General features: G+C 44.8%; 1 protein-coding gene across 3 annotated transcripts in view; it reads left to right on the plus strand.

Annotated features, from left to right (window-relative positions):
- The window catches only part of slit2 (slit homolog 2 (Drosophila)), a 513,947-nt gene that overhangs the window by 326,376 nt on the left and 171,961 nt on the right, over nucleotides 1-15,610 (plus strand). For all 3 annotated transcript variants that reach the window (XM_078545575.1, XM_078545584.1, XM_078545594.1), the window contains exon 6: nucleotides 14,163-14,234. In XM_078545575.1, coding sequence (XP_078401701.1) covers nucleotides 14,163-14,234 — 72 coding nt within the window. The remainder of the gene's footprint in view (nucleotides 1-14,162; nucleotides 14,235-15,610) is intronic.

The following is a 15,610-nucleotide window of genomic DNA, read 5'->3' on the forward strand; positions in this document are numbered from 1 at the left end:
CTGGGAAAGATATTTCCCCCCCCCCCCACCTCCTTTCACTGATCAGCAGCCGTGGGGTTAAATCTGCTGGGCTACATGTTGGGCACAGGCTTTTCCAGCCATCCATTTTATTGGAGCGTCAGTGAGATGAGGCCTTTAATTGGGCATTAATTGCCAACTGAAGGGCCTTGATTGGGCCACTGGCAGGCAACCCAACCAACGCCTCCCAGGCCACCTGTAACATCATGGTGGGGTAGAGGCATGTGGACCAGCAGCAGGTACACAGCTGATGGCATGGTGCCTGAGTTACGTCCACCCGCCCGCTCTCCTGTCCACGGGTGGCCCGTAAATTTCAGCCCCTGGACTTCTGGGTTTCCCGTCTGAAACTCTGCCCCTTGCCTATGTCACCTGCCCTTCTTAATATCCAGGCTTTAAATTGAATTCACTTCCCCCACAGAATCTCAACTATTTCCAAATCAGTGATAATGTTTATGTGAATAAGTGTGATGACAATTAGTACTTTATCCTTAATCCATTCATGGGCAGGATTTTCCCGGTCGTCGGGCGGGCGCGGTGGGTGGGCCCGGGAGCGGCCGGGAAACGGCCCCGTGCCTGCGATCGGCCCCCAACAGCGATTTCACGCTGGCTGGCCAACTAACGGCCTGACAGAGTGAAAGGCATGCTGAGAAGCGCAGCGCTGCCAGGATGGGGTGGGAGGAGGGCAAGCGCTAAAACCTGCGCAGGCGACGGGGAGCACGCACTGAAAGCTCCCTGAAGGCACAGAGCTGCCTCAGGGAGCTGAAGAATTGTAGAAACAGAAATAAAGATTTCAAAAGTGATTGAAACATGTCCCCACATGTGACTCAGTCACATGAACAGGGACATATTGAAAACGTTCAGAAATTTTTATTTTTTTAAAATTACTGTTGGAAACCTCATCCACAGGTGGATGAGGTTTCATAAAAAAATCAAAGGCCGCCTGGCCGATTTGCCCGCCCGCCAACTGTCAGGTTGGTCAGGCAGCGAAAAATGGGTTTCAGTTTTTCGATTGAGGGCCTTAATAGGCCTCTTAGTTGTCAGCGGGCATGCTGCCAACTCCCATGCACACCCGCCAACCGAAATATAGTGCGAGTGCGCGATGATGTTGGGATGCTCACCCGACACCATTGCACACTATTTTACGCCTGATCAGTTCGGGTCGTGCCCACCCACGGAACGTAGAATCCTGCCCCATGTGTCAGTGCTGTTGCCAAAATGTAACAGTTTTATGCAGTAATTTCCAGCACCTGAAAGAGCCATTTGCAACCATCAGAAACAATATTTCCTTGTCCCCGTTCCCCAAGACATGTGTGAAAGCCCATGGTTCTAAACAAAGAAACGTTTTCAAGATTAATTTGGAAAACTTGCTTTAGCCAATAGCTTAGAGCTAGTGGAAAAATTCTTTGCATGAAAGAGAATAATGGTAACATGGATTTAGACTAGCTTATGTCCTCTTGTTAATTCAAATGCAGACTTTGGCTAGCACTGAGTTTCCTATTGTGGTGATACTTTTCAGACACTTATTTTACTATCAGTACATGTATCCCTTGTGCCTCGTTTTGTGTTTTAATCTATGATCAAGCTGATGTTTTATTGAAAGTAGTTATTGGATATGACAAGAGTCGATGGATGTGCTACAATACCTTAAGGAATGACTTAAGTTAATTCACTCTTCCTCAAGTTTTTTGTATTTTCTTGGCATATTTCCCCTGCTGTAGAGAATGCAATGGTTCTTCCTTGTTAAAGATGTATGTGGCCTAAGGCACTTGAGTTCCCAGCACATCCCCTTGTCTGAGGATCATTGAAAGTGGATGAAAAATCTCCTTGTTGTCAATAACTTGCTTCCATGTTTGCCCAGGAGATTTTCTGTTAGCATTCTGCTAGAGTCTTAGATGAATGAACAAGAATGGAGGGTATGACATTTTTGTCACAGAAACCGTTTCCCTTTCGTCTAAACAAATATGGCTCTTTCAGCACGACCTTCCTGGCAAGTTCATGTTTAAAGTTTTTCGAGCCCCATGAAGCCTACTACATTGTCAGCACCTGGTCTTAACCTCCCACATGTCACATCCTATCTGGTTTGTACAATTCAACAAGGGTACATTCTTTTAATGGACAAACCAATTGTTAAACTGACAGTTTGCTTACCTTACAATCTGGACATCCTTTATTTTCACATTTGGCAATTTAATCATATCATTTGTATTTTTACCACCATTTGTTCTATCACTTGTTATTGAAACTCAGTAGAGGAAATGAGGGCTTCTGTTCGCAGTTAGAAATGAAGCAAGTCAGTATTGAGCCACAGCAGGATACAGGTTTGAACATGATACTTAAGCCCCATTTATTTTAAACTGCACCGGTTTAAAAGAATGCACATCAGTGTCAGAAAACTTCCTCACCCTCATCTCTTGGATAGCGATACCAACATTTCTGTCTTCACTTTTCCACCATTAGCCATAAATCATTCCCACTCAAGGGTGGACGTGCTTCATTATTACCTTGATGAGAGATACTGGAATAAGATCTGTAAAGAGATGTATAATTAAATGTTACAAAATAAAGATAAAAAAAATTTGCAAAAGAGGAGCCCCCTTTTAACAAACTAATTTGAGAAGTGCATTGCTAACTATTTCCCCTCAAGCTGCCACCTTTAATACCTAGGTAGCAGAGATGATTTAAGAGTGGGGTGGGAACTTTGTCAGCACTGATTTATACAATGACAGCTCAGGAAAATGAGATATAGACCAACATGCAACTCACCCTTCTCCAAATTAACCCGCAGACCGCATTAGGCAAATTTGATGGTATTATGAGATTTTCCAATTTGTCAAGTAACAATTCCTCTTTTGTGTTGTGTCAGGAGTCCAGTTTGTGCCATTGTAGTAATTTAAATTGCTTTGATAAATTAAGCTTGAGGTTAAAGAATAATGTTATAGATAAATCTTATAACATAAAATCTAAAAAAAAGCTATTAGCTGAATGACTAATAAAATCACCTTTAAAAAAAAAATCAGGCTTTTTAAAATTAGGTAACCATCTCTGGCCTTGGTGAAGAGGCAGGATCTTAAAGGATGCTTCAAAGAATGATGGGACAGGCTAACTAAACATAACACTGGTTACTCACCAGTGATTAGAATGTGTTTCAAGGTTATTAGGAATAAGCCACCAGGCAGCTGAGGAGTGGAGGTGGCACAGAACCTGCCTCACAAGCAGATGGTTGGAATCCTTTAGGAAGCTATTGGCAACTTTCTCTTTGTCTTCTCTCTTTCATGCTTGCTCTTCTTCTCACCCTCGTTCTTTCTCTTTCATACACATTCTCTTACTTTTGCTCTCTCAATCCCCCAATCCCTCACTTTGGGTAGAATTTCCCAGTGTCCCCACCTCATTTCCATGTGGCAGGTTTAATGGTGTCGGGGCGGGGGGGTTGGGAGTTGGGGTGGGGGGTGGGGAAGACAATGCGGTGAGAGCTCAAACATCAGTTATGAAAACAGAAAATGTTGGAAGAACTCAGCAGGTATGGCACATCTGCGGAGAGAGAAACAAAGTTAATGTTTCGCGTCTGTATGACTTCTGACTCTGAAGAAGGGTCATATGGACTCGAAACGTTAACACTGTTTTTCTCTCCACAGATGCTGTCAGACCTGCTGAGTTTTTCTGTCACTTTCTGTTTTTACTTCAGATTTCCAGCATACGCAGTATTTTGCTTTTATCTCAAAAATCAGTTTCCAGCCGGTATAAAAATGACAGCAGGATCTTCTGCTCCTCCCGCCATGGCGGGTCACAATTCCCACCACAGGCCGACGTGAAACTGATTTGCATCCCATTAATGGGATGCAGCTGAAGGCCTGACTGGAATTGATCCCCGCCGACCCATTGTCCATGCCACCAGCAGGATATCACACCGGTCCAGAACGCGCCTGGACCTACGTGGCATGTAAATGTTGGCACCTACCTGAAGAAGGCCTGGAGCAGCTCACAGAGATGAAGAGAAGGTGGAGGTCTCTAGCGACCGGACCTTGGAGCACCATGTGCAGCGCTGGCTGGTGGAGCATCAACCACATGGATCTTCTCTATGCAACAGCATCCAGGAGGTGGTTATTCTCAGCGCAGCAGCTTCACCCAAGAATTCATATCTTCAACCAGCAACATCTTCCAGGTCTGGGATCTTCAATCTGCAGGTGGAAGGCTGCAGGACGTACTGTTGGGCGGTGAGGGTCTGTGCTGGGGGGCGCAGGGCGAAGGGTGTGGAATAGACCGGGAGGAGAGAAATGAAGAGGTGCAGTGGGTGTGCAGGCCAAGAGAGGGGCAGGGAGGTTGGTGGTGGCAGGGGAAAGAGGGAGATTCAGCTGTAGTGTAATGGGTGAGCTGGTGTGGAGCGGGAGGGTGGGAAGGGCCGTGTTGGACTGTGGGCTTGGAGGGGCTTGCTGCGTGTGCAGGTGTGAAGGCACATTGTAGGATGCAGAGGTGTGGAGGGCATGGGGGCGTGCAAAGGGAAAAAAGTCTTTCAGAGGGACCAGTCAGTGGAGTCAATGGAAAATTCCTGGGGACTATATTGAGGGTAGCGGAGGTAGAATGGGATGGTGACAGTTAGAGGGGGCAGTAGGAGCCGAGGGTGAGGATGCCGCAACGTTGATTGAAGGGGCACTGAGAGTTGTTGGGCGGGTTGCAGAAGGTGATGCAGATTCGGGGGGGGGGGTCAGAAGAATGAGGGGGGGGCATGTCTGTCATAACGGGGGTGGTATTTTCGGGTAGGTAAGGGAGTTCTACACTTACCTGCACATGGGGAGGGTTGAAGGGTGACCGTGGGGAGGTTGAAAGTGATTCCTGGGTGAGGGGGGTGTCAATGGCTATAGGGGAAAGGGTGCGCATAGGTTTAAGGATTATCGTAAATAAAACGTCAGCCATGATTAAAGTGCAATTGAACTATATTTACAGAAGTGTGATATGTATACCAATGATAGAGCACCCGTGCAACCGCTTGTGAATTCAGAACTCCTTAATTTTTCTTTCCCTAACACTTCTCAGTGCTCTTCCAACATCGCAGCAAGGGTGAAGGCAGTCTGCTGACCAGTTGATCCTATTGCCTTGGATGACCTTGGCGACTGTCCTCTGGAGACCCGAGGCTTGGAGGGCCCTGGCTTACTTTGGCTGTCCTGCTCTCTGCCTGATTTCTCCCTACCCTTTGTGGTCACAGAGGATGAAGCTGAAGAGGATTTGGAAGGGCAGGACGCCCTTAGAGAGTCCTGAGTGGGGTTCCCGGGGTGTCCAACTGCTTCTCCACCTCTCTTTGGGTGCCCAAAGGCTCCTGCCTGACTCCTTGATGGGAAAGGAGACCTAGGGGAAAATTTTCCTCCCCATCAGGGTGGTTGAGCGGGAGCGGGTGTGGGCGGGTGGGCATGCAGCCGATTGCCGCCCACGATCTGCTGTGCACTGCCATTTTACGTGGGCGGGCCAATTAAGGCCTGCCCAGTATGACGCACATAGAGCTGCCTCAGGAAGTTTAATTTCAACTGTGAAAAAGTTAATTAGAGATTTTTTAAAAATTATTCAGACATGTCCCTCATGTGACAGTGTCACATTAAAAATTAAAATTTTTTATTAAAGTTTAAAATCCTTCATGAAACCTCACCCCGCTCATGGATGAGGTTCCATGAAAAATGCGAAGGCCGCCTGGGCTCTTCACCAGCCCGCCAACCTTAAGATTGGACAGGCAGCCCTGTTAATTACTTCAATTGCTATTTAAATGGCCTTAATAAGCCTTTGACAGTTCAGCGGGTGCGCAGCCGACTCCAGTGTGCGCCCGCCGAACTAAAGATCAGAATGACACGCGGTGATGTCGGGACACACGCCTGATGTTACCACGCTTCATTTTACGCGTCGGCAAGCGGGGCCCACCCCACACGCCGACCCAGAAGATTCAGGCCTTGGAGGTAGGTTGAGGTGCCCCATCCCTCTCTCGCATAGCCACTGCAGAAGTTCACCCATAGCTACAGCAAGGAGTGCAGATGTATGCACATCTCCAGCAGAATCTGCTGTACCAGGATCTCCAGGGAGCCCTCCACCCTCTGCATGGAGACCTCCATGCATGCACAGGTTGGCACCACTTCATCAACCAGAGGATGGATAACCTCCTCTACCTTACGTGCCACCCTGTTGAGGGCCCCCAATATCTCTGCCTGATTTCTCCCTATCTCTTGCTACCTCTCCAGCATCTCTTGGAAGGCTGATTCCAGAGGCCCGTCACCAGGCACGAGCTTCTCAGATGCCTCTTCCCCAGCACTTCTCTGAGTGCCGGTGAGTTTGGCTGACCCTGCTTCCTCTTGCTGCAGACATGCATCCATGCAGTGACCACCAGAATGTGAGACCCTTCCTAAACTAGGACTAATACCCACCAAGGTGTGTGTATCTGGGCTAGTGGAGGGTGCAGGCATCTGCTGTGACAGCTCTACAGGTGCACTTTCCTCACCAGTGATATCCTCACTCCTCTCCGGGTTTGTGTGTATGCTGGACAGGGCTTCCTCAGTTTCAGGTCTTGCCCTCTTCCTGGCGGCATCTGCTGGTAAGTGGGAGAGGAGAGAGTGAGTGACTGCATGAGCTGCCTCCGACTTGGAGGCACCCTTGATCCTGAGGTTTCCATGACATGCATGGATCCTTACTGGATGGAGCTGCAAGCCAATCTCTCCATCTCTGATGGATTTGCCCCACTCCAGCCCTGCCAGCTGGGCTGCCACTCCCTCCTGTCTTCTCCCTCTCTCCAATTATAGTTTAACTTCTCCTGCACAAAGAGAGAAGATGGGGTTAAGTGCAATTGGGTTTCATGTATCTTTCTCGTGCTTCCAGTCTTACAAATAACCCACTGGATTGTGTGCCATCTGATTGATGCACTGCAGGTTGTCCGGAAGGTTCTGGGCCAGCACCCTCCAGAGCGGTGAGCCTATGCAGATATAAGGATAAGGCTCAGAGAGGCATGTCATTAGTGGTGCTTGGTGATGCCCTCAACGCCTGAGCCCTTACCCCCTCTCCCTCCCAGATAGCATGTGAGCTCTCTGTGTGGAAGGGTGAGGGAACCACAGTGTCCTCTCCACCTGCAGAATAGATGAACTGCAATGGGGCTATGAGGCACCGCCTTATCACATTGCCACTGAGGCCCATGTCCCCTGTACCATTCGCTGAGGTGAGCATGAGCAGCTGAGGGTCACTTATCCTGTTGGAGTAGATGAGGTCATTCATCCTTTTCTGGCTTTGCAAAGCAATCCCCTGCTGGGGGCCCCAGGCACTGACTGCCCTGAAGAATTGCTCCCATGCAGGGTTTGTATCCCTGCTGAGCCTCCTCCTCCCATCCGATTGATAGAGGACATCTCTCCTGGCCCCCAGTTGGTCGAGCAGAATGTCCAGGGAGGCGTTGCTGAACTTGGGCGCCGGAGCTCTCTGTCTTCTTCTGGCCATCTCCTAAATCAGTGTGGTGGGTAAGTTGCTGTATGGGTGCCTTTTATATATGGTGCTTGGTGTGACAGCAGGGCATGCGCCATCCAGCACCCCCACCACGTAAAACATTGGGAAACCCCTGACTGCAAAGTTAATGATGCCGGGGTCATGCGATACTGCGTGAATTCCTGACAGCGTCTGCGGTGGGAGAGACTCTCCATCCCCACCCCTGCCACGGGACTTGTTCCCGGAAGAGAAAATTCCGCCATTTGTTCCTTTCATTGAAGTTAATGGACAGAAAATCTGGCCAGATTTGTAAGAGGGATGCCATGCCCAGCAAGGGCATGTCATATTCCGAACTTTTAAAGCACAAACTGTACCCAACGTGGACTCTTCTGGATCAGACTTTTTTTAAAAAATGGACCCCATAAGATGGGCCACAGAAAATGCTACTGAGGGTCACCTGACTCTTGTTCTGTGGATTCAAAATACTGCCACACTGGACAGAATTTAGCCCATGTCGGACGGGCTCAGCGGGGGCGGTTGGCTTCCCGACTGATTGAGGCCAGAAGGTGATTTCACGCTGGCAAGGCAATTAAGGCTCGCCCAGTGTGAAACACGAGCAGCAGTGCTCAGTGATGCCTGTGCGAGTGGAGGGGGTGGGGGGGGTGTGCAGGGGAGGGTGAGCGGGGCAAGCATGAACTTTGCGAATGCACACGAGTGCACGCTCCAGAATCTCCCTGAGGCACAGAGCTGTCACATGAGCAAGGACATGTTATTTATTTGCTTTTGGAAACCTCATCCTGCCCATGGATGAAGTTTCCAAAAAAAATGCAAAGGCCGCTTAGCCTTTTTACCAGTGAAAAATTTAACTTAATTGATCATTTAATGGCCTTAATAAGCCTTTTCATTGTCAGCAGGCACGCTGCTAATTCCCGCACCCGCCCGCCATCTCAACTAGTGCGTTTCATTTCACGCTCAAGCGGGTTGGGTGCGCGCCCACCCGTCGAGCTAAAAATTTTGCCTACTGTCTCAAAAGGACACATTCCAGACTCAGAGGTGTCAATACCCATATCCTGAGACCGTCCAAACTGCATCCCTCACTTGAATGGGTTATTCTGAAACCAAGTTGGTGATTGTCGCAAACACCCAGGGTGAATGTCTGCAAACAATAGCCCAGTTTGTGGCTAATCAACTGAAGCCCAACACCATATTTGGAAAAAGGGATTGTGAGAAACCACATGTTAAGGCGACCAAGGTGGTCTCTATTTTTTAATCTTTAAGCGCTGTCTGCACAACTGCAGAATCACAGAATCTTAACGGCACATAAGGAGGCCATTCGGCCCACCATGTCTGCACCAGCTTTCCAAATGAGCATTATGACCTAATGCCATTGCCCTGCCTTTATCCGGTACCCTTGCACATTGTTTCTATTCAAATAATCATCTATTGCGCACTTGAATACCCCCATTGAACCTGCCTCCGCCACACTCCAGGCAATGCATTCCAGACACGAACCACTCATTGTGAGGAAAAGTTTTTTCCTCACGTCACACTTGATTCTTTTGCAAGTCACTTTAAATCTGTGCTCTCTCGTTCTTGATCCTTTTACGAGTGGGAACAGCTTCTCCCTCTGTACTCTGTCCACCCCCTCATGATTTTGAACATCTCTATCAAACCTCCTCTCAGCCTTCTTCTCTCCAAGGAGAACAGTCCCAACCTCTCCAATCTATCCTCATAGATAAAGTTTCTCATCCTTGGAACTATTCTTGTAAATCTCTTCTGCACTCTCTCCAATGTGTCATATCCTTCCTATGATTGTTGCCGACAGCAGCAGAAAGAACAGCAACGCCTATGCCTTAAGAGCTGGAGACTGTTACATCATAAAGTCTGCAAGCATGTTCTTCTTCAAGTGTACCAATACAGAAAACCGACCTCTTGGTATCGAGGCTACAAGTAACTAACTTTGTGACCTGCAGAAAGCCCACCTCTTTGAGAGAATCCTGCAACAACTCTGAAATACGACTTTGGCTATTGAATTCACCCAGCTACATTTCAGGAGTGAAAGAAACCTCTTCTTCACCAGGCCTGTACTGTGTGTTTTCTAAGACAGGCCAGTCACATCAATTACAAACTATTCATTTGTTTATAACTTGTAAAGGTACACTATTCTCTCTAACTGTATTTTCCTCGAGAGATTGTGTGTTTGTGTGTGTGTGTGTGTGTGTGAGAGAGAGAGAGAGTGAGTAAGTGACTGGGTGAATGAGTGGTGTGCTAGATTTTTGGGATGGACACGTGAATTAATAATCCTTTTTATTTAAACCCACAAAAAAGCTTGCTGCTGGTTATTACAATTATTCAGACACTCAGGGGTTAAGAAACACATGCCTCTACATTTTCAAAAACACATTGATTACAGACAGTAAGGGAACAGGCATTTCAGATCCCTCTCATCCCTGTCTGTACCAGGCATGCGAGTTTTCCCACCAAAATTTCCTTTTCATGAAGGGTAAAGGTGAAAATCTGCTCCTATCTGATTTAGAACATTGGATTCTTTTGTAGCTTCTCGCTGTGGGTGGAAAGAAAGAAGAACCATGAGTAACCAATCAGATTCACTTGTGAAACCTGGTTTACATACACTGGATGGGGATGAATAGCAGCACCTCAAAGCCCTAGTCATTCGACTCTCCAAAGTAGCAATTGACTTATCACCAAACTTCGTTGAGTAGCTCAGAATGCTTATTTCAAGGGACTTGCCTCCATTTAAATGACTTAAAAGCAAAATTCAGCAAAAACACATAGTCTTGGATACCTTGGGAAAGATGTATCGATCTTGGAAGGGGTACCGTGCAGATTCACGGGAATAATACCAGGGCTTAAAAGGTTAAAAATATGTTGACAAGTTGCATAATCTTGGCTTGTGTTCCCTTGTATTATGTTATGGTGTGATTTATTCAAGGGCCTGAAATTTACCTTAGGCAGGCATGCCCAGTTGGCAGTCCTGGGAGCGGTCGAGAAACAGACTGCCGACGGTGAATGGCCCGACCACCATTTCACACTGGCTGGCCAATTAACAGCCAGCCAGCGTGAAATGTGCGCTGAAATGCTCAGCGCTGCCGGGACGTGGGCGGGAAGTGGGTGTGGATGAACGCTGTGAGAGAGCTCCCTGAAAGCAGACAGCTGCCTCAGGAAGCTGCAGACCTGAAAATCATCAAGTAAAGGTTTTAAAAGCTGAAAGAAAATGTCCATGCATCACAATCAATCACCTGAAAATTTAGCTGATAAAAATGCTGCCCACAGATATTTATTTCTATTTTATTTCATAACGGAAATTTCATCCCGCCCTTGGATAAAGTTTGATGAAAAATGCAAAGTCTACCTGGCTGATTCGCCCATCCACCAACCGTGAGGTTAGACGGGCCACAGAAAATTGGAGAAAATTGCACTGTTAAGAGGCTGAATTGCCCCCTTAATTGTCAGCGGGCGCTCTTCCAACTTTTGCACGCTCCCGATGAGCGAAATATTGCACAATGACGTCGGGATGCTCATCCAATATCTTCTCGTGCAATTTTACGTTCCGATCGGGTCGGGCGTGCCCCCACCCGTGGGATATAAAATTCTGCCCAATCTGTTTAAAATAATAAAGTGAGCAAGGGAGCATAATATAAAAACTAGTGATAGGCTATTTAGGAATGAAATCAGGAAGCATTTTCACACAAAATGCAGTGAAAATCTGGAACTCACCAATTAAAGTGGATGCTATGTTAATTAGCTGCAGAGAGACCAGAGGATGAGAAACAACTCAAGGAAATAGTTTTAAAAATGGGAACCATATACATATGATTTGGAGTGCTGCTCAATGAAGAGTTCTGTAGATCATAATAAAGCTAATTACCAATTACATCAACACACTTCAGCCTTTTACAGAATTGGTAGGCTGACTTTCCTTGAGGGGTCATGTAAACCAGCTACCAACTCATTATCGTCCATCATGTGCAATCGCCAAAGTTGAATTTTACCCCTAAACTTATATTTAGAAAACGCGTTCTTTGTTTGTATTGCATGAGCAATTCATGCAGTATTACTAGATTGGATTTATTATGAATGACAATAGTTGACTCTCACTGAACCCTGTGAAGTCATCTTCTGAAATTGGTAACAGAAGTTGGCAGGGCTTAATTCAGGACGTCAATAGTTTGTTGAAGCAGCATCTGCTCTCAATGCAGTAACCTAGTGATTGCAAGCTAGCCAAGTCTTAAATTCCTGTAAATGAAATGAAGTCAATTTAAAATACCAAAAGCTGATTAAAGTACTGACATGACTTTCTTTTTAAGGTATCACTTCTGTTCTAAACTGTTTCAAAGACATGATCTTCATATAAAAGTTTGCTTATGAATAATACCATTAGAAACTCAAAAAGACATAATTCCACAGTGCCTTAGCAGTTAAATGCATCACTCAATGCAGCACTGAGTCGGACTGATTAGAATGGTTCAAATTCTGCAGTGTGTTGAGTTAGCTGATCTCAATAGAGATGGCAGTAGGACAAGTATGAATAATCTCAGCTGTGGGTTAGGTTGGGTGAAATCAGCCAGAGTTTCTGCCCCTGAGTTTCAGCAACCACTGTGAAAACATTTGGAGGTGTAGGCACTGGGCAAGGACAAGAATGAACTTAGCTGTGATACCCTCCAATACTTAGCCTACCGATACTTAATTAATTAAAGCTTGAAGAATGGTTGTTCATGGAAGTAACCAGAGGGAGCCTATCAAAAATCACAAGGAAGTTTTGATAAACCTGTATAAAACACTGGTTGGGTATCAACTGAAGTACTCCACCAGTTTTGGGGGCATCACACTTTAGGGAGGATGTGAAAGCATTAGAGAAGGTGCAGAAAAGATTCACAAGAATGGTTTCAGGGATGAGGAACTTCAGTTACTTAGATAGATTGGAGAAATTGAGACTGTTCTCCTTGGAGAAGGGGAAGTTGGGAGAAGATTCCATAGAGGTATTCAAAATCATGAGAGGTCTGGACAGAGTAGATGGAGAGAAACTGTTCCCATTGGCGGAAGATTTGAGAACCAAAGAGCACAAATTTAAAATGATTGGGAAAAGAAGCAATGGTGATACGAGGAAAAATGTTTTCATTCAGTGAGTAGTTACGGTCTGGAATGCACTGCCTGAGACTGTGGTAGAGGTAGGTTCCAGTAAGGTATTCAGGATGGAATTGGATTATTATCTGAAAAGGAAGAATGTGTAGGGTTACGGGAGAAGGTGTAGGATTGGCACAAGGTGAATTGCTCCTTCAGAGAGCCAGCACAGACACGATGGGCTGAATGGCCTCCTCCTATGCTGTAATAATTCTTTGGTTCTATAACATTCTTGAGAAAAAAGAAACATGGATAAACTGCAAAAAATAGCACAGAAAAGGTCAATTTTGTGAAAACTGAAGAGGATTCTGTCATTTGTTTCTTGAATTTCTAGACTAAGACAGAATATGAAAGAAAAGCACAGCACTTTTCAGTTCAGCCAGATTATTGCACCATTTATGTATTTTCTTGAGTCTTCACTGGCCTGTTTTCATTTTCCATAATGCCCAATTTCAAGGTACCATAAGTCAATCCCCTTTGAATTCAGAAGTTCAGATTATTGTGGATTCAAGTCACTAAAGCCTTTGACAACCAAAGGGCAGCTTTAATTGGGGAAGGATCCTATTTCCTCCTACCTATTCATCTATGCTAACTTACATACTAAGGAAAGAAAAACAATAAATCTGAATCTTCCAAAACACCTGAGGCTCATGGACTTTGTCACTTAACTCCAGTTGCTTCAAGAAAGAAAATTCAGAACTTACTCTATTTCTAGAAACTGTTACATTACTGTTGGTGTTTTCAATAAGTTATACACACTGCCAACAGAATAGGGAACACTTGCTATTTGGAGCATCAGAGGTTGATAGCCACCATCACTTTAATTTAAGAAAAGGATGTTATCCTACTTTTCATTTCCAAAAAAGATTTGTTTGTTAAATAAGATCACAAAAGGGTTGCTTTTTCTTCCATTTTGTATTTGACTATGAGTTTAACTGTGGAGGAAATTGGATGTTATCTGCTTCTTTTCTTTGTTGACTTTTGATACTGCCTAGTAGTTTCAGAGACTAATACCCAAGCTGCGCTTTGAATGAGAGAAGTCTCCGGTGTTTGCTGAGGTTGGTGGAATTAGCATGCAGCCGGGTTCCTCTGATAAATGGATTCAGTTAGGTCACCGAGGGGAACAGTGTGACATTAAGTGATTTACAGTCCTTTTCCTTTAATGAAATTGTTTCAGTGAGATGATGCTGAAAGCTTTTAATGGATAGCTTTTCTTGATGTAATGAAATTGTATTCCGTCGGCATTTAATATAAGGTGCAGTTATTATTTACTGGAGCTTTCCTGAACTGCAGTTGCTTGCACCTAGTCTGAGGAAAGACATTTTCAGATGGTTAATACGGAGAGATGAATAAATATCAACGGCCAAAGTATTTTAAGAGTGGATGGGTATGAGTGCATGGATCAGTGTTTGTGTGTGAGCAAGAGAGAAAGAAAGATTGATAGAGCACCTGTAAGCTCATTTCATGCGACAGGCCTAGTTACAGAAAAGCCTTAAGGGAGGCTTTGTGGTATATAACACTGCTAATATTCTGCTTCTCTAAGTTTATCCTTCTAATCTATTTTACAGGCAACTGGATTACAACCAGATCAGCTGCATTGAGGATGGAGCATTCAGGGCTCTGCGTGACCTGGAAGTGCTGTGAGTACTGCTTAAATTTGTCTCTAAAGGGCAACCCTTTGCTCAAGGATTATACATGTATTAGTTTATCTGAAGGTTGCGCTTCTTGCAGTAAAGAGAGTGTTCGGTGTTAGCCTGAGAGCGAGTAAACAATCCGTGCTGGATATTAGATCAGTTTTTCTTCCGTACATTAGGATTTGCAAAAGGCATTTCCTTTTATTTCATCTTCATTGGACCACCTACCCGTGAGTAAATGTATATATAGGGTAGATTAAACAGCAAGTTAGCTACTTGATGTCCACAACATGTCAAGTAAAGTTGTTTATATGAACATAGGACAAACTGGGTTGCTCATAGAGACTTTCATCACCTCCAATAGATGTAATGCAAAGGTTAGCAACAGATGTAGTAATTCTAAAGTAAGTATGAAATAAAGTTACTGCAGCAGTGCCTGAAACCAGAGATAGTTTGCAAGAAACTATTAAGGAGGTACCCAAAGAAACTTAACTATAAAGTTTTGACCTTTTAATGTAGTAGCGAAGTCTGGTCAAGAGAAAGGCAAAGCCTAGGAGAATTTGAAGCACTTAGCACATTCTTGACATGTTTGGCCTTGGGACTATATGCTTTACATTCTTCAGATATTTCTAGATATGTGAGGAAGCCAAGAATAAGTTCCACTCTTTGCAAACATTTTGATCGCCAGATGTTCTAAACAAAGGCTGGCTCCTCTACTCAATCAAAGGGGAAGAAATCACACCCTGTGTAACTGCTTAGATTTTTGGATCAGCTTACTTGATTCTCAGCACAGTTTGTTTGCAAGGACTGAGGTGATTTCTTGGTTTCAGTAGCTGTTAAAGATCCAGTCAATTAATGCTAAAGCTCTTGCTGTAGACAAGAAAGAGCTTTCCAGGAAATTGCACATATTAACTAACCCCAACCCATTTGGTTTTCAAACAGCTGATTTACAGCATGTAGTTAAAATGTCTGCTTTTTCTGCTGGGAGAAGGGTGATTTGCCTTCGCTGTGGTTGTTAAAAGACAAGAATTTCTTTTCAACAGGCAGGTTCTAATGTAGTTTATACAGCATTACTGTTATAGAAGCAATATTCAAATGTACTTTCTGTCTGTACTTACTGCAATTGTACTTATTGTCTTTTTAAACTGCAGCTTAGACATCTCTCTGGGAAACTATTGGTTTCCATGATAACCAGTCAAAGAAACTGACATCATTTTCAATCTCTTAAATCAGCAAAATAACTATAAAATGTCATCTCTGTATTATCCTTGAAGAATGCAGTCCATCTAGGTAATCTAGCAAGGAGCTGTAAACTGCAATACTTAAAAAAGCTAATCTTTCTTTTCACTTTATATGTTTGTTGTCAATCATATTCTACTCTG

This window comes from Cetorhinus maximus, chromosome 1, assembly GCF_964194155.1.
Source record: "Cetorhinus maximus chromosome 1, sCetMax3.hap1.1, whole genome shotgun sequence".
Taxonomy (NCBI): Eukaryota; Metazoa; Chordata; class Chondrichthyes; order Lamniformes; family Cetorhinidae; genus Cetorhinus; species Cetorhinus maximus.